Consider the following 22,407-nt stretch of genomic DNA (forward strand, 5'->3'; position numbering starts at 1 on the left):
GGCCGTGGGTAGGCCAAGGCCAGGTCAGACCAGGCGTGAATGTGTGCACGCACCTTCCACCTGCATTACGCCCCCTAAACTTGACACGGTGCGAACTCCGGTTCAAATCGTGACCAGGGTGGGAGGAAGACGAAGGGGTGGGAGGTGAAGGGGCCTTTAGCTCAGTGGTAGAGCGCGCGCTTCGCATGCGTGAGGTCACCGGATCGATCCCGGTAAGGTCCAGGTTTTGGTTTTATCCATGCTGTAGTCGCGCAATATGGGCGGTCTCAGGGCGGTTCAGGCGCTATGCTGCGCATTGCATTGACCTGGGTCTTCCAGACGTGGGGGGCCGGGCCGTGGGGAGTTGGACAGCTGAGGAAGGAGGATCGACCCACCCGGCCAGCTGTACCCAGGTGCTAGGCTGCTAGCGGGGTCAAACCGCTCTTCCACAGCCGCTCCTCTTGGCTCCTCTTTACTGGCCTCTGGGTTCTGGACTGATTGTGGGTAGTCTGAGCCACTGAGGTAGTGAGGGTGGTGCTCTTGGACTGCCGCATTCGTCCACACTATGTGCATGCGTGGCGCACGCCAATGGGTTCTGATCCCACCAAGTCAACGCTTTTACCCACACATGAGTACATGACACCTGCATCCATCCGCGTCCACAACAATATGATCGGCTCAACATGCTTTCCTGATGGCACAGCCTGTCTGCACTCCACACCACAGGCACGCTCCATCTGGCAGCGCAACCTCGGCATCCACCTGCCCATGGCAAGGCCGGAACCTTGCACTGCCCTGGGCCTTGCGCCGCATCTTCGCGCAATCGACCCATAGTTCCATCCTTTCCCCGAGCAGCATACCTGTAAAATGTGAAACACGTGCTCATGCCGTGAAATTTGGTAGCCAACAGGCATGGTAGCCTTCTTACCCACGCCCAGTCGTGCGCGCGTGAGACCAAGGGCCCCGACTGAAACGCACTGTTGTGTATGATGCTGACGAGTTGAAGCGCCCCGGTGACCTACGTAATCCACACAGGATACACGCGGCCCAAGCAAGGGCAAGATCGCACACTAGCTCAGGCATCCTTGCAGTACTGGGTTAACGTCACTAGCCTGGCTCACAATTAACACATTTCGAACGGGGACATGGTCTATTTGTCTGAGTCAACTTTACCCTCATCAACAGGGGTGCCCCTGCTCATTAAGGATGCGAATTACAATTGAAGGGACAGTCCGACAAGCGGGGGCACACCGTACTCATTAAGCTAGCCGCCCATGATGTGTTTCCGCCCCGACCGCCACGGCTTCACACTTATTCACTCCAATCCAGCACCTGTCTCGTGCCCCAAGTGGCGTTGGGCTGCTGCCCCATTCCGGAAGCGCCCACACGTGCAACATTAAACCCCGAGCAAGACCACACCTGCGGCCACATCCATGCATGAGCCGCGAAGAGCTTCGCGATTGAAACGGTGCCGCTGGTTGCGCCCAGGAGACCGCTGGTATGCCCCGTTCCTGGCAGCCCGTCGGCCCCCGTTGTAAAACAAACACAGACCAACACTGCCACCTGTTTACACCTCACGGGAAGCAAGGTGCCATCTCAGGCTCAATGGCAGGGAAGCTAATTGTCTATCAAGAAGGGGGACACAGGGGGGAGCAGGTGCCATATACCAGACTGCCAGGCATACGCAATGTGTGCCCCCAAGAGGATGAATGGAAAATATGTACTTCTTCAGACCTGCTCTGCGACAGCAGCAGTGCACACGCAAAAGCCACTCCATCTGCCGCACATGTATGAATGCTCCTGCGTCTCTTCGTCATCTGCTTTCATCTGATAAACATAAGCTGTAGCCAACAGGCACACACATGCACAGGATCGCTTGTACTGGCAATCCCGCAGAAACGCGACTACAGTAAACCCCACCTGTACGATGAATGAACAAACCCATACCGTACCCCATAATGTATGTGGTCATCACATCGTCAGCCTTCCCTGGCTGACCTGGCGGCTGTGCGAAGCGAGCGCTACACCTTTACGGGCTACGCGCGCTGACGAGCTGTGAAGCCGCCATGAATGCGATACAGATGCAGCAGCCCCTACGCATCCATTAACGGCGGGCGCTGCTAGCAGGGGCAGGCACGTCGGCAGCATCGCTAGAGCGCGTGCGAGGGTGGCGGCTGGGCGGCGGCGAACGGCGGCGTGGCCGGGTGCGCACTGCGGATCATAAGCAGCACGAGAGCGACGGCATTCGTTAATGGTTTGCAAGAGGTTTGTGAACAGACTGTGAATGCCACCTGGCAAGCTCTGGGGACGGTCCACAGGGCGGTCCAAAGTCCACAACGTTTGGACGCACTATGGCCAAGGCGTACATTGGTCCGGTCTGTGTATGTGCGGGCCATGCAAGTGTGAAGTGTGCTTTTGCCAGCAGTGATCTGCCGTGTGCAGCCGGCCGGCACGCACGCACCTGGAGGCAAAGGCGGGGCGCGCTCTCCAGGCTTGGCGCTGGGGCTCTTCTGGTTCTTGGGGGGAGGCGAGGGGTTGGGCGGGCGTGGCGACGGCGGCTTGGGTGCCGGCGGCTTGGGAGGAGAGGGCGACGGTGGGCGGGGGGAAGGGGGCCGGGGCGATGGGGGCGACGGCGACGGAGGCTTTGTGGGCGGCAGCGGCGGTGAGGCACCGGGCGGCGGTGGTGAGGGCGGCGAGGGAGGAGTCAGCGGGCGGGGAGGCGGCGGCGAGCTCTTGGGCGCGTTGGCAAGGACGTTGGCCAACGTGTCGCACTCAGTGTCGGCTGTGATGAAGCGGCAGATGTACATGGGCACAAACTCGCTTTGAGAGCCAAACTGCGCGCCCACGTAAAGCACAAGGCTGTAAGGCACACCCAGGGAGGGGGAGCTCAGCACAGTGCGGGTGTTGGGCGCCACATTGGTTATGTAGTTGGAGCGCGGGTCGGAGGAGCGGTAGGTGACCTGGTCGTTGTCCATGTAGGACAATATCTCGTGCACAACCACCTGTCAGGGATAACGGGAGAAATCCGTGCACAAGGAAAAAGGATGGTTAAGCACGATTTGAATGCAGTCAGGAATGCAGTCCCAAAACATGCACGTGCGTTCCGCTTCCATCCAGACACACACCCACATACACATGAACACACCTTGTTGGCGTAGGTGACATCCATGCTGGCATCGCCCAGCATCGCCTGCCTGAACTCGAAATACAAGTTCATGCCATAGTTTGTGTTGTTGTACCAAGACGCCCATGTGGGCTTCACACGCACGTGGTTGCCCAGGCCTACACGCTCAGAAACGGGAAGGAGAGAGGGAACTCAAGGAAGTGTTAAGCAAAATGTCCCGCAGCATTCCTTGCGCGTTGTCATCTTGCTCCTGCTCCAATGTCTGCCGTATGGCTCACGCCCTCTCCCTTCGTGCCCTATCCCCTCGCTCACCGGTGGTCCAGGACGCGGGCAGGTTGAAGGGACCGGATGCAGCGCTGGGTGTAAGGGCGAACTCGTCCAGACTGTCAGCACCTGTAATAGGGGAGGCCCAGCCCAGCCAGCGCTGTGCACGTATGGAACGGGACAGCCGGGGAGAAAGGGCCAAGGTGTGTGTAACAGAATGTGCAAGCGCACATGAAGCTGCGGAGGGCGGAAATGCTAGCAGGCACTATTGCTATCAGAAAACTGTAATCACTGACCAGCGGACCTACCTTCTCTGTAACCGAGGGGCAGGCCTGGCCGGTGCCCATAAACGTGGTTTTGTCCTGGTATTCGATGCCCGAGGCAAAGCCGTGGTACAGGACAAAGTTGTGGATCGACTCCTGAAGAGGGACCTGGAAGGTCCCAAACGTCTGCGTCCAGGTGTTGGTGTTGAGCCAGACCTGGCCGCCGCCGCCCACGCCGCCCCCCAGGGTCGCGAGACCGGCCCAGGAGCAGGCGGACGGCACGGCCATGACCAGGTGGAAATGTGTGAAGTCGTAAAAGACAAGGTCGCCCAGCTTGGCGCGGGCCGCGGCATTGGCTGCATTTGACATGGCGTATGCGTCGCAGGTGGCAGTGGGCCTGCGGACAGGGCAACAGAAACGGTTGCTCTCTCGTTGCTTGCCAGACATAACTTGATACAACTTATCCGCACTCTGGAACCCTCCCTTACCGGCATGCAACCCGTGTCAACACAACACACCGCTTCAGCGTCTGCCCTGTTGCCGACAGCCAGCAAGCTGTGGGCACGGCCACTTCGCCACCATCCTGTCACTACCCACCATGAGCAACTGGGCGTGACGGTGACGAACTGGGTCAGGCCGCTGGTGGGGGGCTCCCACACCACCTCGCCATAGCTGTGCGGGGAAGGTAGGGACGGGGCGTGGGGTTCGTGGGGTGAGCGGCTTATAAGGCAAGGAAGCATATCTAGGCTCAGGAAAACACCGTGTGTCTACATGTGCCCATTGCTCAGGAGCATGCACGCACCTGCAGTTCTCAAGGCGCACCGCCCAACCGCCCTTGCCATCCAGGTTCGGACCAAAGTACAGGCTCTGCAGGTTGCTGACGGTGGCGCCACTCGCGGCAGCGGCCCCGCAGGCGGGCGCGTCCACAATCACCACCAACAGGCTCTGGCGCACATTCGTAGCGGGCGGGATATAGGCGGGCTTGAGCACCGTCACATCGGCGCTGTCGATGAAGGAGCACTGGCCCGTGGTGGGGTCCACCGTGCAGCCCTGAGGGAGCGAGGCGGGAAGTGCGAAGTGACACGTGTGTCAGGCATTCAGGATGGGAGCTATCAGCCTCAGCCAGCGATGCTGACCACTGGCAGTCACAGTGTGCCGATTGCGCGTCTGCTGCCCGGCACGTGTAAATTGTTGGGTCGGAGGGACATGCTGCAGCCGCAAGGCCCCCTGAGCTCACAATGGTCATGTACTGGCCGGGCCAGGGGAGGCCAGAGAGCCTCCCCTGGGCCGGGCTGCAGGTCCTTGTTGTTCTTGTCCTTCTTGGGCGGCTTCTTGCCCTTGCCCAGAGGCTCGAACTTGCGCACGGCCTTGTCTAGCAGAGCCCAGTCGCCAGTGCCTATCAGTAAGATGTCACGGTAAGGTGGGGCAGGGCATGCCGCAAGCACTGATCGGAGGGGAGTGCTAGTCAGAATGTATGCCGCCGACGGAGCAAGCCACACCGCCCGCCATCCCATGCACCACACAAGGTCTCGCTTACCATCGTGGTAGTCAACATAGGTGAGTTCACCTGCGCGCGATAGAGGGTCCGAGCTTAAGCATGCATGGGTGAACGCCGCAGCGGGGTAATGACTAATGTTGGGCACGCTGGGGGGAGTCCGCGGTCACCAAATGCCAATCGCACAAGTTACGAGGGCCCCCACGTTCTGGATATATCACTGCAGGCCCGATACTGCCGCTGCACAAAGTTCCTACCTCTCCTCCGGTAGGTCATCGAAAACGGGGTCGCCATCGCTCGTGCGGCCTAATTCATTCGGCACTTTGCATGCTACAAGTACACTCACCCTCGAAAGACTTCTTATCTTGTCCAGGCTGCGCCAGCAGGCCCAACACTGTGCGGCGAGAGCGCGAAACCGGAAACAGGACGTCAGCAGCTACTTGCGGGTTAGGACAACAGTGACGTCGTGATCAGTATAAGCGGTAACTACCTTGTATTATGAGCACAGATGCTGCCAGCAGCGCGCTGACACGCCGGCTGCCAGCAGACTTGTGCATTGTTGGGCGGGTCGCTCTACTGCGCTCAGGTAGTGTTATTTGCATGCTACCTGGTCAATGACAAGTACAGCTTCATGGATTTTACCGGTCGTGCTTATAGTTTACCGCCGGGCGCGCGTTACCTTCATCGGGGGATTACTTGCTTGGCAGTACTAAATCGTTTTCGCAGCTTACTTTCAGTCCTCAGATCGAGATATGACAGCTCATATCCGAACAATCATTGGTATGCGCAACGAGTGCTGTCAGGGGCACACGGGAGACCGACAGGAGGCCATCTAGAAGCTGCTGGTGCTCTCCGGCGGCCTTTCGTACGTTCACAACATAATCTACCATTCCACTTAATTGCACATAGAGGCAGCGTAGCAAGCTAGGCAGTAGCTTTGATGGTTTCGTGTGATGAATTGGAACAGCACATTCCTGCACATTGCACGGCGTCGCTCAACCCTGCTGCGCAACGCAAGGACACAGGTTCAATGCAATTGACATGATCAGACATCACCATCACACATCACTGATGTACGCGCGCGTCGGTCGGGCGGGTCAGACGTGGTCAGACGGGTCAGCCACACCACCCTCCCCCAAAAACTTGATGGTCAGCGCCAGGCTGAGCAGGCATGGAGCCGCGGGGAGCTATGGGAAGCCCTCCCTGGGAAGGGGGGAGGGCTGGGACTGCTGGTGGAGGTCACGGGCGCGGTGTTCCGCGATGACGACATTTTGGGGAGCCGAAGGCCCTCCCCACGAGGGGGGAGCCCGGCACATGCGGTTGTCCCCAGGAGGGGGGCGCTCCAGTCCATGGGGAACCCCCCATACCGTTATTGCTGATTTCTGGGGCCGGCTGCAATCGTATGCCAGTCTCGGCCTCCGCCCGAAAGCCTGGGCCACGGTGCCTGCGCACCATCCGTTCCTCTCGCGGGGTGCGGGTGACTGTGTGCTGCTAGTGTTGCCTGATGATGTGGGCTCCCCGCCCCCCTCGCCTTAATTTGCTCGTGGTGGTGGGAGCGGTGTGCCTCTGGTGTGTGCGCTGTGGGTGTGGGGCGTCGACGTGGGCGTCGCCGGACTACGTGCCCGGTGTACCTGCGTTGACGCCTCGCCGGTTTGATTGCGCCTCGTGCGCTAGTGCGGTTTGCTGTGCGTTGGTGGGGCTTTGGCGGGCTTGGGCTTAGCTTCGACTCGCTGTGCAGCTGCCGAGACACGCTTTACGCGAAGACCTGTTGCACGGTTGTGGAAGGTCGGTAGCCAACTGGGGGGAGGGTGGTTTCCTTTCGGGCCGGAGATGGTCCCTCTTGACCTGGGTGCACGGGCACCCTTGCTTGGTCGGATTGTCCCTTCTTTGTAATATCGCAACCATACCTCGACGTTCTTGCTTGGGGCAAGCCCGCCCTGGTTTCACGCACGTAGATGTCTCCTCCAGCGCTGTTATTCAACCCAGGTTGAGATTCTTAATCGCGTTCGTTCTCCGTTTCTCACGTGTTGTCAATGTCTACTTTCTTGCCTTCGGGTCCCATCCTGGGGTATAACAACCCTTGAGGGCGCAGGACCTGGCGGCAGAGGCGGCGGCGGCGGCAGCGGCGGCAGCGGCGCAGGACCTGGCGGCGGCGCAGGGCCTGGGCCCAGCGGTGGCGGCGTGCATGCGCGCATGTGCGTAGCGGAGGAGGCAGGCAAGGCCACGTGGAGGAGGAGAGCGTGGCGCCGCCCAAGAAGCGGCGCCGGCGCGCAGTTTGAGACCTGCCAGTGTCTGGTCTACGGCCTTTGCTGGCGAGCATAATGTGGCACAGTGTGTGGCTGTATGGCTGTTTGGTTTGTTGCCTGCTATGTATGCTTGTGCTTGACAGCGGGACGCGGCTGGACACACGGCGGGCGGTGCCTGTGCAAACCGACCCCGGCCTAAAGGGATACGAGGTAGGTTCGAAACAGACAATGCACCAATGTGGCGTGGCGGCAGAGCCACCTTTCTTGTCCGAAGTCTGTCAAGTCTGTCACTGGCGCTGCTGGAGTGATGGTGCCTGGTGCGTGGGCACTGGACATTCAGCGGCAGGCTGACTACACGGTCGCGTGCCCTGCATGGAGCAGGGCCATTACAGGCCCAGCCGCCGCCCCAGCGATAGCTGGTGGCAGGCCGCATGCATAAGAGGACGGCTGTAAGAGGACGGCGGGCCGCTGGGCCTCACTTCAAGGGGCGCCCTGGGCCAGGGCTCCTATCTTAATGTCTCCAGACATTAATTGGCCATTTTGGCCGTTTTCTGCTGCCGGGTAGGGCCAGGGCTGCCGGGTAACAGCAGGCGAGGGCCACCTCCACTAGGTAGAAGTTCTGCACTTGCGCCAAGATTACGGCTCATGTGTTTATGTTTAAGTTAGTCCGGCAGGGTGCAGGGGGCAGGAATGGCTCCTGTGGCGGGGAAGTGCATCGTGTACCCTGGCGCTGACCGTTGGGCCCAGAGGAACAAGGGGGCCGATCGCGCGGGCGGGACACCGTAACTCCTTAAGTTCCATCGTTATACATACAGTGTCAGGAACACATGGTTAATCTCGGTGGGTGGGGGTTTGCAATTTTGCATGCAGGGCCCGCGCCCATGGCCATGCCAACCCGACAACCGCTGCTGGTACAGAGGTTTTGTTGCATATGTTGCATATGACACTTAAGTCCACCATTAACAAGGATATTAGGAGCCTTAGGTTTTCCTGCCAACGACACGCGGCTCGAACGCGTCCCCGTCGGGGCCCCTTTTCGTCTCGTCACTCTACTTATACGTTTACTAGCAAGAACTGTAAAAATCGACCTCCGTTTGCTTAACTGTCGCAGTTCCGAGCTAACGCGGGTTCTGTGCGGAGGCCCTAAAGCGATTCAGACTCTATCCTGGCCATACACTATTGCAAGCAGCAGAAGCAGGCGACGGGCGATTGCTGCGAGAGTTTCCGCTTGGGTGAGTGTTGCGGGTCCGCTGCTTATTGAGCAGAGCATATAACGGGCATGTAGACTGCTGACGGCTGTGTTCGATACCGTGCTTAAGCTCGTTTGCTTGCAAGTTGCCTTGGCCGTTGGCGCATCCTTTGCGACGGGCCTGACTGTCGTGTTCCCCGGCTGCCGTTTGACATACTTGCGGGACGGCAAAGTCTCACCAGGTTTAACAAATTTGACCTTCTCGGCAACTTGGCTGGGCCCGACTCCCCCCTCCCCCCCCACACACACAGAGGCACGCCACCCAGCTCTGGTCAAGCGGCTCCAGCAGCTGTAGCTGTCCACCTGATGGAAACGCGCCGTCAGATTACATGCACGCGCCCAGCCAGCGAGGGCGCACCGCCCGTGCGATCTGAGGGTTGCTAGGCAGGGTCGCTTCGCGTGCCCGGTCAGGCATCCCCGCAGCGCTGGCCAGCCTGGCGCCAGCCAGCCTTCATTTCGCTAGCTAGCAAGCCCTCGACAACACAACCCCGGTACCACCACACGCCATCGCAGCTGCTAACATGCCGCTGACGCGAGTGGCCGCCGACCCCTGGGCAGCAAGCCACTCGGTGCCGCAGTTCTCACCACTGCCGGTGGACACGACAAGCCAGCACGTGCCGCTCACGGCGGAGCGGGCAGAGGTGAGGCGCCGCGTGGCAGGGCGCTTGCAGGCTTATCAGGGCTGGTACAGACGGTTGCAGCTGCGGCGGTCATGGAGCCTGTTGCAACGACGGGCTCGGGGGCCGCGTGGCCAGGACACTGGAGGGATGGACCATGGTAGCAGCAAGGGGCACGCGCAGCCAGCGCTCAGACTGGGTGGAGGCGCTGGCCATCCCCCAGTTTCCAGCGTTCGCCACACCGTTGACGGCCACCCCCATGTCCTCCTGCCACAACGCCCCCAACGGCCCCCTTCCTCAACGCCCCTTCCTCAATGCCCCTTCCTCAACGCCCCCAACGGCCCCCTTGTCAACCCACCCGGGATTGGTTCAGAGTTTACCACCCCTCCTCCTCAACCCATCCGTGCGCAGGCGGTTGTGCGCACGCACATTGAGCGCTCACGCCCCAGCCTGGACGCCGGCGCGCTGCTGGATGAAGCCGCGCTGGCGGAGGCGGCCGGGCTGCTGCTCAACCCCACGGCGCCCAACGCGATGGGCCGGACCTACTCCACACCCGGCCGCCCCATGGGCGGCCGCGGCGGCGTGTCGGGCGTGGGTCAGGGCCTGGCCGTGCACGTGGGCCCGCAGCTGCATGACGGATACGACTCCGGGCCGCCCACACGCAGCCCCAGCAGGCGGCCAGGGCCGCGAATTGGTGACGAGGAGGAAGACGAGGAGGAGGAGGAGGAGGCGGAAGAGGATGACGAGTCAGACGGGGAGGGCCGGGCTGCGCCCTCCCCCGCCACGCGCGCTCGCATGCTCGACCCCGACCTGATGGCGGCGTGGATGCGGGGCGCCCAGGCAGACGGGGCGGAGGCCGGAGGCCAGGGCGGCGCAGCCGCCTCCCCCGGCTCTCGCGCGCGCACCGGCCAGTCAGCGCTAGCGCGCAGGATCAGCTGCCCGGAGGCGCTTCTGGCGGAGGAGGCCGAGGCGGCGGCGGCGGCGGCCGCCGGCGGCGGCGCGCGGCCCGAGGATGCGTTGGAGCCGCTGGCGAATCACCACATGTGGATGGCCAACCGCGGCCGCGCGCTGGGGGGGTACGACCCGGGCGCCGGGCACACGGGGCTGCTGTACTGCGCCAAGAGCGTGCTGGAGGCGGCGGGCGGCGGCAGGCGGGCGCACCTGGTCGGAGACGGCTGGCAGGTCGGCAGGGCGAGGGACAGGGGGGGGGCGCTGGAGGAGGGGAGGACAGAGGGAGAAGCAGGTTGCAGGGGCGGGATGGGCACGGGCTAGAAGTGTTGCTGTGAGTGCTGGGCATGGCGGCTTGCCGCCTAGCTCAGCGCCTTCCTACCAGCCCTACCGTATTCGCAACCCTTCAGTGTACAATTTAAACCAGTCTTCGTCTTTCAATCCTGCGCGTGATCACCATCCCTACCCAGGCCCGGGACGCGGTGTCCATCTTCGCCTCAGACAAGAATCGCATCGGCGGCGGCTTTCCGGGAGAGAGCCGCGGCGCGCGCCTGGCGCGGCTGGCTGCCGAGGGTGCGGCGCCCGAGGTGCTGCACAGCCTGGCCGCTGTGATCATCCAGTCCTACTGTCGGGGCTGGAAGGCGCGGCGGGAGGTGGGTTAGCTGCGAGGGAGCTCAGCGCAGTGCATGGCAGGGTGCGGCGTGGCATAAAGTGGCACCCAGAGTGCTGGTGGGGCAGCTGTTGTGCGGAGGCTGGGACCGCTGCGTTAGGGGGCCCGTCGTTGGGGCACGTTTCTATAGCCTCAGATGTGCGCTCGGTTTTGTAGGCGACTGGATGCCAGAACATGCGCATGTGCTAATCTATCTGATGGCTTTTCACAATGTTCAGGTGGCCCGCATAAAGTCGCTTCGGCGCGGCGACGCGGAAGCTGCTGCTGCTCGGGCCAGCGCGCTGGCGGCGGCTGCGGCCCTGGCACGTGAGCAGGAGCGCTGCCGGCGCCAGCTGCGTACGGCGGCCAAGGACTGCCTGCTTGCCGTACAGGTGGGCAAGGGGGGTCTGTGGGTGCAGCTACTGGGTTGGTGCACAAATAGGTCTGGGACTGAGAGCCCAAGTTGCCCAAGCTGGGGCTGGTGTTGGATTTGAGGGTGTCGCGGGAGTTCCATCAGCATCCGCCCGGTGTTACGGTGTAACGTGCACAGGCCCAGCAAGACTATGAGCGCACGCGCGCTCGCCTGGCAGCAGCGCGGGGGCTAGGCGCGGGTGCCGCGGCCGCGCCGCCGCCGCCGCCGCCCAGTATCCCGCCGGCCCTGTGGAGTCGCTGCCAGGAGTTGGGGCTGGATCCCATCCAGGTGTGGGCGGCTGCCAAAGTGCTGAATCACATTTGATGAACTCTCTGGCCTTGATGGCTTGCACCACACACCCTGGAACACTCCGCCTTGCATGTACCTCCACAGCACCCTCTTACCTCCCGTGCACCGACCTGCCTCGTCGCATGCCTCGCACCTGATGACTGTTGAACAGATCCTGCTGGACGGCGGCATGCTGAGTCGGCAGATCGAGGACATCATCGCTGCCAGCCAGCTGGCGGCGCAGCTGCCGCGCCGCGCTGCGGACGTGGCGGCGCGCATGCGCGTCATCCCCGGTGACGGCTCTGCAGCCGGCACTGGAGCCGGCAACGCCAGCGCTGCCGGTAAGAGGGATCATTGCGGTGTGGGACAGTCGTTGGTGCGGGACTGATCCAGGATGGCAGCGGTGCTAGGCGTGTCATTGGTGGCCACCTGGATTGCAGTCGCCTGGCTGTCTTGCTGTCTGTTCGGCACTCTGACGGCTGTTTGTACGAGCGCGCACCGTACCGTATTCATGACCCCTCCCGACGCCCACTGCAGGCGGCGCCGCGCCAGCCGGGCGCTACGGCGGCGGCCGGCAGGCCCGTGACAGCGCCAGCAGTGGCGGCGGCGGAGGGGCAAGGACCAGCGGCGGCGGCGGCGCCTATCCCAGCGCCACCAGCGACGACGGCGGCGCCAGCCTCAGCAGCGCGGCGCGCGCCAGCAGCGGCGTACTAGGCCCTGACGCAGAGGGCTCCTCCTCAACAAACATCGGTGCCAGCGGCAGCTTCGCCGGCGCCGGCGGGCTTCCCTCCGGCGGCTCGGGCGTTATGGCGCCGCGCGCGTCGCTTCAAGGCCAGCGCGGCGGCGGCGGTGCCGCGCCGCTGCGGCCTTCGCTCGCAGGCGCCGGCTCTGGAAAGCAGCTGCTGCCGCTGGTGGCTGGAAGTGGTGCCGGCGGCGGTAGCGGTATTGGAGGCGGCGCCGCAGGGCGGGCTTACAACACAGCGGAGCTGGTGGAGCAATTGCTGCAGCAGCAGGCGCTGGGCGCGCTGGCATTGCCCAACGGGCCGAGTGGCGGCGGACCGCTTGGGCCCGGGCGAAAGATCTCCATGGGCCCGTTGGCCGCCGCGGGCTCGGCGGCGGCGGCGGCTGCGGCAGCTGCCGGCGGCATGGGCGCGGCGGTCAAACGCAACCCCGCGCGCCGAATGAGCGCAAGTGGCGCCATGGGGGACGGCGCTGGAGGCAGTGGTGGAGGCGGCGGCGGTGGCGGAAGCGTTATGGCTAACCGTCGGCCAGCTGGCGGCTTCGCCGCCGGCCCTACCGCGCCGCATCTTGGCGGCGGCTTCGCTGGCGCTGGTGCCAATTCCAATGCTGCGGCCAGCACTGGCGCGCCTTCTTTGGGTCGCCTGTCCGTCCCGGTCAACGCCTCTTCCGCCGTGCCCCAGCCCTTCACTGCGGGCAGTGGCGTCACTGGCACTCGGGCGCAGCTGGCGGGACCGTCGGGACGCCAGCGCCGCATGTCTGACTTGGTCGCGGGCAGCGGCGCAGCCGCTGGCGCGGGCCTTGCGTCGCAACCGTCCGCGACTGCGCTATTGCCCGGCCTGCCGCAGGCGCCCTCGGGCCTTGCTCCTGACGCCGCGGCCTCAGGGGCGCAGTACTCGCAGCATCTGCCCATGCGCGCGCGCTCCTTCGTCCTAGGGGAGCACAGCTCCGTTTCGGCTTCAGGCGTGCCGCCGCCGCACCCGGGCGCTGGCGGTGGCGCTGGCGGTGGCCTGCCGCTTGCGCCCATCCGCACCGGCCGCGTGTCGCAGACTGGCGGCGCCAGCGGCTCCCCCGCCAACGGCCCCGGCACCGCGATCATGGCAGCGCTCCTGGCCAACATGGGCGCAGGTACCGGCGGCGCCGCCACCGCAGGCGGCAGCGCCGGCCACCACGGCCCGGCGCACGCGCCGCACCTGCGGCCTGCCAGTGGCGGCCTGCACAGCGGCGCCGGGCCGGGCGGCTTGCCGCTGCCGCCGAGCGCCATGTTACAGGGCCACGGCCTGGGAACGGGTTTGGGAAGCGCTGCCAACTCGCCGCTTGCGGCGGTGGCGGCTGGTGGCGGCGCCTTCGCGCGCCTGACTGCCCAGTCCAGCGCCAGCAGCTTTGGCGAGAGCAGCCCCGGCCTGCCGCTGCGGCGCCGCCACTCGTACGTGGGTTCGCCGACTCCCAGCAGCGGCGGCGGCGAGGCGATGCCTCCGGCGCCGGGGCCCAACAGCGGCGGCGGTCTGGGCGGCGTCGACGGCGTGGCGATGCTGCACATGCAGGGGCAGGGGCAAGGCGCAGTGCCGCATGGCGTCAGCGGCAATGTGGGCAGCGGCGGCAGCATGAGCGGCCCTGTGGGTGCCGCCGCGGTGGCGGCGGCGCTGGGCAGGGCGGGCGGCGGGAGCGGTAGCGGGAAGGCGTCTCCCGCCACCGGCAGCCCGCGGTCGTTCACGCACGGCTCCATGGTGCCTCGCCAGGTACGTCTGCACTCTGCATGCGTGTACCCTTGTTTGCGTGACGCTGACCGTCCAAACTGCTTAATCCGAGCGCGTGTTGTATGTTCTGTCCGCACAGGCTTCAGGCAGCTCGCTTGGCCCCTTGAGTGGCCAGCCTGGCGGTTCCGCCACCACGCCCGGCGGTCCCCTGCCGCCGCTGCTCATGGCCCACGGCTCTCTGGGCGCCCTGCACGGCACCGGCGGCTTTACAGGGAGTGGCGTCAGCAGCGGTGTCAGCAGCGGCACGGCCTCTCCGTCCCTGTCGTCACTCAACACCACTCCCGGCAGTGGCGGCGCCGCCGGGCCGGTCCCGCCAGGCGCCGGCGAGGTGCCTTTTGGGCGCGGGAACATTCGCCGTGGCAGCAATCTGGCGCCAACTACTGTGGCCGCGGCGCTGGCGGCGGCGGCGTCGCCACCTCCGGCCCACCCGCCGCCGCACCCGCCCGCTGCACCGGGCGCGTCTGGGTCGCCCATTACCGCGCGGAGGCTGCACTCGCTGACTTCACAGTCTCAGGCGCCAATCGGCGTCAGCTCCAGCACCTTGGGTATTGGTACCACAGGAGCAGCTTGCGGCGGCGGTGGCGTCAGCATGTCGCCCGTGGGGATGACGGCGGCAGGCCTGGCGGGCGGCCTTGCAGCGTTCGCACAGTCACCGATCGCCTCAACCGCGAACTCCTTCAGTGGCCCCAGTGGCTCATTTGCGGCGGCGGCGCTTGTGCCGGCAGTGGCCGACGGAGCTGGCGGCTCGCCATCGGTGGGCCGCTACGGCGGCGGCGGCACCGCCGCACCCAAGCCACCACCCGCACAGCGTCCCCCAGGGCCCGCTTTGTGAAGCTTCTAAGCCCCGCAAACTTGGAGGATATTGGGTGTTGGGAACTAAGACTGCCCCAAGGTACTTGAATGGATCTTATTCGACGCAAACTGTCTTGCGCAGCACAGCGCATGTGTGTTGGAGATGTTCGGTCACGCGTTCTGGGTGGGCGGGTGCCGAGGCCGAGCCTGGGAGTCCCCCAGCGTGCATTATTCAATGTAAAGGGTGTCGACTGTTCAGCAGGTCCTGTAGCGGCATTACTGGATTCGCGTTTTACCGGTGTCTTCATGCTCTTGATGCACTTAAATTCATTTGCTAGATGCGACTCGAGGGCTAATGCACGTGTCCTTGCTGTGAAGTGGCGACGTGGGTGCGGGCACCACCTGACCGCGGCTGCGGGGCGCCTTGTCACATTTACCATAGCGTTGGTAATGCACTTGTAACCGCTGTCGCAGTAGGGGGGCTGCAGGTGCAAAGTTGCCGACGATTAAGACCTCTTGAGGGCTGAGGCCACGACCATACCCACGACCATGCCCCTGGCCAAGATAAAGCCTGGCTTGGGCTCGAGGCGCTGAGAACGTGCCTGCGTTAGACCCTGACTGGCTGTTTGCGTGCCGGCGCCGGGCCTTGCCGTGTCAATACAGGCGACAGCAGTCACTCCAGGCAGCGCACCAGAAGTCTGCAGGGTGTGGCGGTGTGCAGTGAAAGCCAGGGGGGGGGGCGGGGCGGGGGGCGCGCGTGTCATCATGGCGGCTGGGGCCGGAGCCCGCCGGGGAACTTTGCATGCCGAAATCAGCTGTGTGGCTTTACCGAGTCGTGAGAGCCCATATCAGTCACCATACATTTGTCTTTCACTGTCATAGCAGCACAATAGCCCATGACATTTGCCGCCCTTTCTTGAAGCAAACCAAGTGGTGCCCCAGAACGTACAGAAAGCTAGCCAGACATGCCTCGGCTTAAATCCCAGCGGCCTGCGCCAACTGTGCTGGGCGAGCCGGCTCTCGACGAGGCCGGACCGAGTGCACCCGCGCGCGAAGTCGCGCCCCAGCCCGAGCCTAATGTTCCGGTGCCAATGCAGTCAGGCTATCAGGGACCTCAGGCGGAGCAAATCCTACGCGGTCTGCCGGCTAGCCTCACGAACGAAATGAAGGCACTCTCTGTCCGTGAGTGCACGAGCGCGATCTGCTTGGTTTGCAACATTGAAAGGACACGGAATAGGATACTTGGACTATCGCGTTGTAGATTGCGGTCAGCGGTGGCACAGTGCCGCTGCCGCTGGCTTTCGGGCGGCGGCCCGTTCATGCCTGACGCTGTTCGGCACCCACCACCGCCGCAGGCTGGCGCGGCGGCTGCTTCTGCTGCCCCGCCATCATCAGCTTCGGCCAGGTGTGCTACCACCCGTTCTGGGCCCCTCACCCTTCGCCCGTGCTATGCCATGCCTTTCGAAGCGGCCAGGACGGCCAGCTCATCACCCTGAGCCACACCATGCCCCGCCCCCACCTCCACGCCCCAACCTCACAACCCGACCCGACTCCGCCGCCTGCGCTCCACGCCTCCCCTAATTCACCCTCCGCTGATCCCTCCCCTCTTCTAACCCCTGCCCTCGAACCCCTCCTCTCTACTCCCTCACCCAGTGCATGTCGGGCATGTGGTCGGCCTCCCGCAAGCCCAAGCAGGAGGCGGACTCGCTGGCGCATTGGGGCCTCAACACAGCCAAGTTCCTGTACGAGGCAGGACCGCCGCAGGGCGCCCCTGGGGCCGCAGGCGGCGCGGAGGCGGGGGCGGGGGCGGCGGCGCTGGGCCGCATGCTGCTGGTGGAGGGCGGCTACATGCCGCTGACGGCGGCGCTGCTGGCGGCGGCGGGCGCGGGCGAGGAAGTGCCGCAGGGCATGATGCTCACGCCGCAGGTGCGGCGGTGGGCGGGAGGCGGAGGGCGGGCGGCGTGGCCGGAGTGCGGGACTGGTGTCGGAGGGCGGGCGGGTCGGGGCACTGGTAGTGTTGGGGCGGCAGAGGCTGTCAGTTGTGGAGACACAGGACGATGGGTGGCTCCTGCAGGAACGAATGGGGCATGGCCCTACACGCAGCTGTGAAGCGGGTATGCGAGCACAGGGGAGAGAGCGCAGTGCTCGCGGCGTGTGCTCGTAGAGAAGGCGTCCTCACGCAATTGTGGCTGCGCAGCAGGTCCCTTGCACTACCGTCGCAGCAGGTCCCTGGCAATTCCGCCCCCTGTGTCTGGTCTTTCATGCCTCCACCTCTTGTCTTGAACCGAACCCCTTGGCTTGCTGTCATCTTTCCTCTCCTCCCTCCCTCCCTGCCTCTTCCCCCTTCGTCCCGCCCTTGCTGCTGTGCAGGTGTCTTTCACGCAGGTGTGGGCGGTGGGCGCCAAGCAGCTGCCCCTCACCACCACGCCGCAGCTGGTACTGGTGCAGCTGCTGGGGCAGGTGAGGCGCGAGGAGTGAGGGGGGCGGACACGACGAAGCAGAAGTGCGCCAGGCAGGGGCGGGCGGGCGCTGGGTTAGGGCGGGGCGGGGCCCTGGACAGGTGTGAATGCCTCTGTTGTCTGACGCATGGTCCCACCGCTTGGTGCCGTCAGAGGGCTTGCAGCATGGACATGGCGGTGGTAGCCCCGGCCCCGGCCAGCCATGACCTGTCATGCCGTGCATGGTGCGCATCGCGCCCCTCATGTGTCCATGCCATGCCTGTGCACGCCTTACCAGCACCGTATCAAGGCCAACACACTTTTACCAGCACCCACCAGACCAAGCACCAACCACCGACCGCTGCCGCCGCCACCAGATCACGGACTGGACGCCCGGCCTGCGCGCCGCTGCGCACTGCCCCGAGCTGCTGACGGCGCTGGTGCGCACACTGGCGGCCACATCCGACGACCGGTACAGGTGAGGCGAGGAGGCACAGGGGCAGAGATACGGGGGCAGCCGGCGGGGGCGGTCTGCAGGGGCTGTGGACAGGGGTGGTGGCGGAAAAGGCACAGCGCGATGCTTAGAGCAACCAGCCGCGCCACCGGAGATTAAGGCGGTTTACGAGCTCCTGCGGCGTTCGGCGGCCCTCGGTCGCCAGCTGCTTTGCAATCCTTGGACGCGTTTGAGGCTCTTGCTCCTCATTGTGCCGCTGTTTCCCTCTCCCGCTGCAGGTCGCTGGTGCTGTCCACGCTCACGGACTGGCTGAATGTGGTGGACCAAGAGGAGGAGGACGACGACGAGGACGAGGACGGGCAGGGAGGCGACAAGGCGCAGCCGCAGGCGGCCGCCGCAGCTGCCGGCGAGAACGGCAGCAGCACCAGCAGCAGCAAGGCGGCCACTGGCAAGTGCAGCTCGCCGCCCAACCCGCACCAGTTCGGGCCCAGCGAGCACGACGCGCTGGTCCACGGGCTGCTGGACGCAGGCCTGGCGCCGGTGCTGGCCGCGGTCGCGAGCAAGTCCGCCAACGCTGTGGCCCTGCGTAACGTGGCCGCCTGCGCCCTGGCCCTCATGACAGCGGGCGCGGGCGCGGGCGGGCACGGCGGCGAGCACGGCACCCGACCTGCGGGCAAGGGCGCCGCGGCGGTTACGGCGGCGCTGACGAATCCGGAGCTGCCTGCAGGGCTGGTGCTGCGGGGCGGCGCACAGTGCCGGGCACAGGCGGAGCTCATCAAGGTGGGCGGGGAGGAAGAGGAGAGGGGAGGAGGGAGGAGGGAGAGTGAGGGTGAGGGAGAGGGAGGGACAGGTGTGGAGGTGGAAGTGGAGGGGCGGGATGTGGGAATGGGGAGACGGAGGTTAGGGCAGGCCAGCCAGGGCGATCAAGGCCGCGAGGCTTCTATGCCTCCGCTTGGCTAACTAACAGCGTGATATCTTTTTCCAGGCGTCACTCATCACTTGCGACCCCTCATCATCCTCCGCCGCGCCCCTCCCACTCGTGCAGGCCGGCATGGTTCAGGCGCTGCTGACCGCCCTGTCGCGGCCGCCCTGCCCGCCCGCCCCCGCCGCCTCCACCCCCGCCCCGGCCGCCAGCCCGCTGGTGTTCTGGCTAGCCATCAACATGGGCGTCACGGGGGCGCGGCTGCTGGAGCTGCAGTGGTGGCTGCTGGGTGAGTGGGCGCGACTGGGGAACTGTGCACAGGGGAGGGGCCAGAGGGCGGGGTTAGGGACCAGGGGAAGGGGGAAGGGCATGGGCCTACTTGTCGGTCCCCGTGGCGAAGCCAGCATGAGTGCGGCAGGCGGGGGGCAGGGGGCACACGCCTGGTTGCGGTCTAGAATAGTCACAGGGCCACAGGGGCAGCGTAGCATAGGCCAGTAGGTGGGCTCATCATGCCTGATATCGTTGGGTGCCCCTGCTCTGCCCCGCCATGCAGTGGTTGCTCGTGTGCTGCTGGTCCCGCCTGAGATGGGGCCAGCGGGGGCGGCCGACGCAGGCGCGTCGGACGCGGCGCCCTCAGCAAGCAGCGGCGGTAAAGGTGGCAAGTCGGGAGGTGGGAAACGCAAGGGCGGTGGCGGTGGTGCGGGCGCCAACGGCAGCGCTGGAGGTGCGGGTGCGGCTGGCGACGCGGCACGGCGGAGAGTGGCGGCGGCGGAGGCAGTGCTGGTGGCGCCGGTGCTGCAGCAGCAGCTTACGAGGCTGCAGGCGCAGGAGGGCGCGGGGGCTGCGCAGGCGCCGGCTTCGGAGGTGCCGGCGAAGCGGGCAATGCAGCTGGTGAGTGCGACCGGGGCCTAACGATGATGTGGCGCGCCACGCGCCAGCGCGTTGCAATTGCAGCTCTTGGTGGCATGCGCCGGCGTGTGCGTGTGCGCTGGCGTGTGCGTGTGCCGCTTCAACCAGGTGCTGTGGGCCGCCGCAGCCGCGCTGGCCTTACCTCACGCTTTCCTCTCCCGTGAAACCCCTTGGCCCCTGCATGTGCGCTCTGTGCCGCGCAGCTGTCCGCGGCATTGGCGGCCTCCTCCCGCAGCTGCGTGCTGCCCTGGGCCAGTCCGCTAGAGCTGCTGCCGGCACGCGAGCGGGCGGCCACTCCTGACTGGCGCGCAGCGCAGCGCGACCGAATCCGCAAGGCGGCGGAGGAGGCGCGCGCGGCGGCGGCGCAGGCCAGCGCCGCGGCGGCAGTGGACCTCCTCAGCAAGCTGGCGGTGGCGTGATACGGTCGTTGGGGCGAGTAGCCGTAGCTATGCAAGACCGAGTGATTACAGTACAAAAGTCGCGGGCGGCTGCGCGCATGTTGGAGGACGCATACTGTTGGGGGACGGGCAAGCCTGCAGGGCAACCTCAACAGTCGTCTTCCGGCCGGGTAGTGGTCGCGTGTTGGCTGCGTTTGATACGGATTGATTGCGCGGAGATGCGGCGCAAGGCCGAGGGCAGGGCAGGGTTCCGGCCTTGCCATGGGCAGGTGGATGCCGAGGTTGCGCCGCCAGATGGAGCGTGCATATGGTGTGGAGTGCAAACACGCTGTGCCATCAGGAAAGCATGTGGAGCCTATCATATTGTTGTGGACGCGGATGGATGCAGGTGTCATGTGTGGGTAAATTCGTTGACTTGGTGGGATCAGAACCCATTAGCGTGCGCCACGCATGCACATAGTGTGGACGAATGCGGCAGTCCAAGAGCACCACCCTCACTACCTCAGAGGCCTCAGATTACCCACTCTCGACAGTCCAGAACCCAGAGGCCAGTAAAGAGGAGCGGCTGTGGAAGAGCGGCTAGCAGCCTAGCACCTAGGTACAGCTGGCCGGGTGGGTCAATCCTCATTCCTCAGCTGTCCAACTCCCCACGGCCCGGCCCCCCACGTCTGGAAGACCCAGGTCAATGCAATGCGCAGCATAGCGCCTGAACCGCCCCGAGACCGCCCACATTGCTCGAGTACAGAATGGTCAAAAGTCATAAGCTGGACCTTACCGGGATCGATCCGGTGACCTCACGCATGCGAAGCGCGCGCTCTACCACTGAGCTAAAAGCCCTGCTATTTTAGGAGATGACACATATGTCAATTTGAAGCTACTGGTACCCCGGCCGCCCGGACTCAGCCCTCGGCACGCTGCTCTGGCGCAAGGAATTCAAGACGGGTGAGTGCCGAGACTGCAGCCCTTATGCGGGCTCGCCAGCTTAGACCCGCTGAGGGGGTGAAGGCCTGTTGATCATCAACCGCTGTGCGTGGCGGAGCCCGGCACGCCGCGCCAGCAAACGTCCATAGCTGCTCCACGGCTCATCTTGTATACACTAGGGCGCAAAAGTCGCGTCCAGCGACCTGCACCCCAAGGCACTCCGCCCATCAAATTTGATACCCTCTATTTACAGAACTGCCCCGCACTCTGTAAGCTGCTTCCTAGGCCGAGAACGCTTGCTGCCGTACCCCTATTAAACGCACCGTCCTCCCTGCGCGTATTGTCCAGCCTGCTGTACGGTTTGACAAACGCTTTCGAATGGTGTTGAGAAAAGGCTACAGTCAGTGGCGGGTTTCAGGAATGCCGGTTTTTCCCTCGCGCTTCCCAGCCATGCCAGCTAAATGCCTGGGTATTGGGATTGATAATCCAGTTGATACCTGGCAGCAGGGCAGCGCGCGGTGGGTAGCTGCTCCCCTCGCGCATTGCATGGGTGCAAATACATGTCTTGGCGGACGGTGTGTGCAGGGCCTCTTATTCCTAGACGTGCAAGCTTTCCGTCACACACCACCCATCACACGAAACTGCTGCGTATGCTGTCTCAGTGGCATAAGAGCGCGGGGTCGGGGATGCATGCGCGCGCAACATAGGGCGCTTCCATTCCGGGCCTTTTCCGGCCGGTGCTTGCTTGGCTATTACGGAGCTGCCCCGCCCTCCCTTCTGCGTTGGGTCTGTGTGGGGGCCGAACCCACCCACCAGTCGCTGGTGCGACTGGTGTCTCCCAAGCGAGACAGACCATGGGGAGGAGGCTCCTCCCCATCCCATATTGTTTGGATGGCCGTGGGTAGGCCAGGCCAGGCCAGGCCAGGCCAGGCCAGGCCAGGCCGCCTAGGGCGGCGGCGTGGACGTGGGCTTGGGTGTCAGGCAGCAGATCTCTGGGTGCTGCTGGCGGGTGGCGGGGTCCGGGTTGGGCATGACGGGGTGACCCAGCGGCGCAGGGGTGCAAGGGGCCTGGTCGCAACTGGGGATTGGGGGCGGTTGCCGGCCGTTGCCAATGACATGGGGCGAGTTGGCCACCCCGCACCCCTGGGATGACAATTGGGTCAATTTGGGGATACTGTGACGAGAACAAACCCCAATTAACTCGTCCACTGCCGCCAAGGGAGGGAGGGAGGGCCAAGCTAAAGGCCCTTCATCTTCCTCACGCCCCTTCGTCTTCCCCCCAGCACAGGCGACATTCGAAACTGGGGGTCAATGGCACATGACACAATTGCAGTTTGTAAATAACATAGCTGACGGCCGCAGAGCGTCCCCAGCGTACCAACGGCAGCAGGGAAGAGGGAAGGAACCCCCTGGGCCGCAGCCGTGCCAAGTGGGAGGCCGTAAATAGAAGACCACACGCAGCGTGCGCGAGTGCGACACTACGCGCAAGCCATGCGCCATAGCAATTGTGTTGGGCGGGGCATAGCGTACTGTACTTGGCCGCA

The 22,407-nt window shown here is 64.6% G+C and overlaps 3 protein-coding genes across 4 annotated transcripts; 2 read left to right on the forward strand and 1 right to left on the reverse strand.

The window, feature by feature from the left end:
* Window positions 1-506: 506 nt before the first annotated feature.
* CHLRE_07g353600v5 (uncharacterized protein) lies at window positions 507-5,886 on the reverse strand. Of its 2 annotated transcripts, none has more exons than XM_043064610.1 (12): window positions 5,616-5,886; window positions 5,472-5,519; window positions 5,168-5,197; window positions 4,868-5,026; window positions 4,652-4,680; window positions 4,433-4,575; window positions 4,228-4,302; window positions 3,676-4,027; window positions 3,416-3,527; window positions 3,125-3,261; window positions 2,441-2,981; window positions 507-2,190 (listed from the first exon to the last, which is right to left on the reverse strand). In XM_043064610.1, the coding sequence occupies exons 1-12, from the start codon at window positions 5,680-5,682 to the stop codon at window positions 2,084-2,086; spliced, it is 1,800 nt and encodes a 599-aa protein (XP_042923178.1). In that variant the 5' UTR covers window positions 5,683-5,886; the 3' UTR covers window positions 507-2,083. The 2 variants fall into 2 exon arrangements, with proteins under 2 accessions (XP_042923178.1, XP_042923177.1); XM_043064609.1 differs by adding an exon at window positions 4,748-4,800 and having other exon boundaries at window positions 4,433-4,680.
* Window positions 5,887-8,336: 2,450 nt separating this feature from the next.
* CHLRE_07g353650v5 (uncharacterized protein) lies at window positions 8,337-15,488 on the forward strand. The gene is made up of 9 exons (XM_043064611.1): window positions 8,337-8,603; window positions 8,872-9,261; window positions 9,649-10,419; window positions 10,656-10,838; window positions 11,074-11,226; window positions 11,385-11,534; window positions 11,707-11,875; window positions 12,072-14,011; window positions 14,109-15,488. Exons 2-9 carry the CDS (start codon window positions 9,142-9,144, stop codon window positions 14,859-14,861), a joined length of 4,239 nt encoding a protein of 1,412 aa, XP_042923179.1. The 5' UTR covers window positions 8,337-8,603; window positions 8,872-9,141; the 3' UTR covers window positions 14,862-15,488.
* Window positions 15,489-15,656: 168 nt separating this feature from the next.
* On the forward strand, window positions 15,657-22,215 carry CHLRE_07g353700v5 (uncharacterized protein). The gene is made up of 10 exons (XM_043064612.1): window positions 15,657-16,003; window positions 16,177-16,226; window positions 16,475-16,747; window positions 17,192-17,281; window positions 17,637-17,737; window positions 17,992-18,493; window positions 18,759-18,924; window positions 19,189-19,526; window positions 19,748-20,554; window positions 21,312-22,215. The coding sequence occupies exons 1-9, from the start codon at window positions 15,985-15,987 to the stop codon at window positions 19,961-19,963; spliced, it is 1,755 nt and encodes a 584-aa protein (XP_042923180.1). The 5' UTR covers window positions 15,657-15,984; the 3' UTR covers window positions 19,964-20,554; window positions 21,312-22,215.
* The last annotated feature ends 192 nt before the right edge of the window (window positions 22,216-22,407 follow it).

This window comes from Chlamydomonas reinhardtii, chromosome 7, assembly GCF_000002595.2.
Source record: "Chlamydomonas reinhardtii strain CC-503 cw92 mt+ chromosome 7, whole genome shotgun sequence".
Taxonomy (NCBI): domain Eukaryota; kingdom Viridiplantae; phylum Chlorophyta; class Chlorophyceae; order Chlamydomonadales; family Chlamydomonadaceae; genus Chlamydomonas; species Chlamydomonas reinhardtii.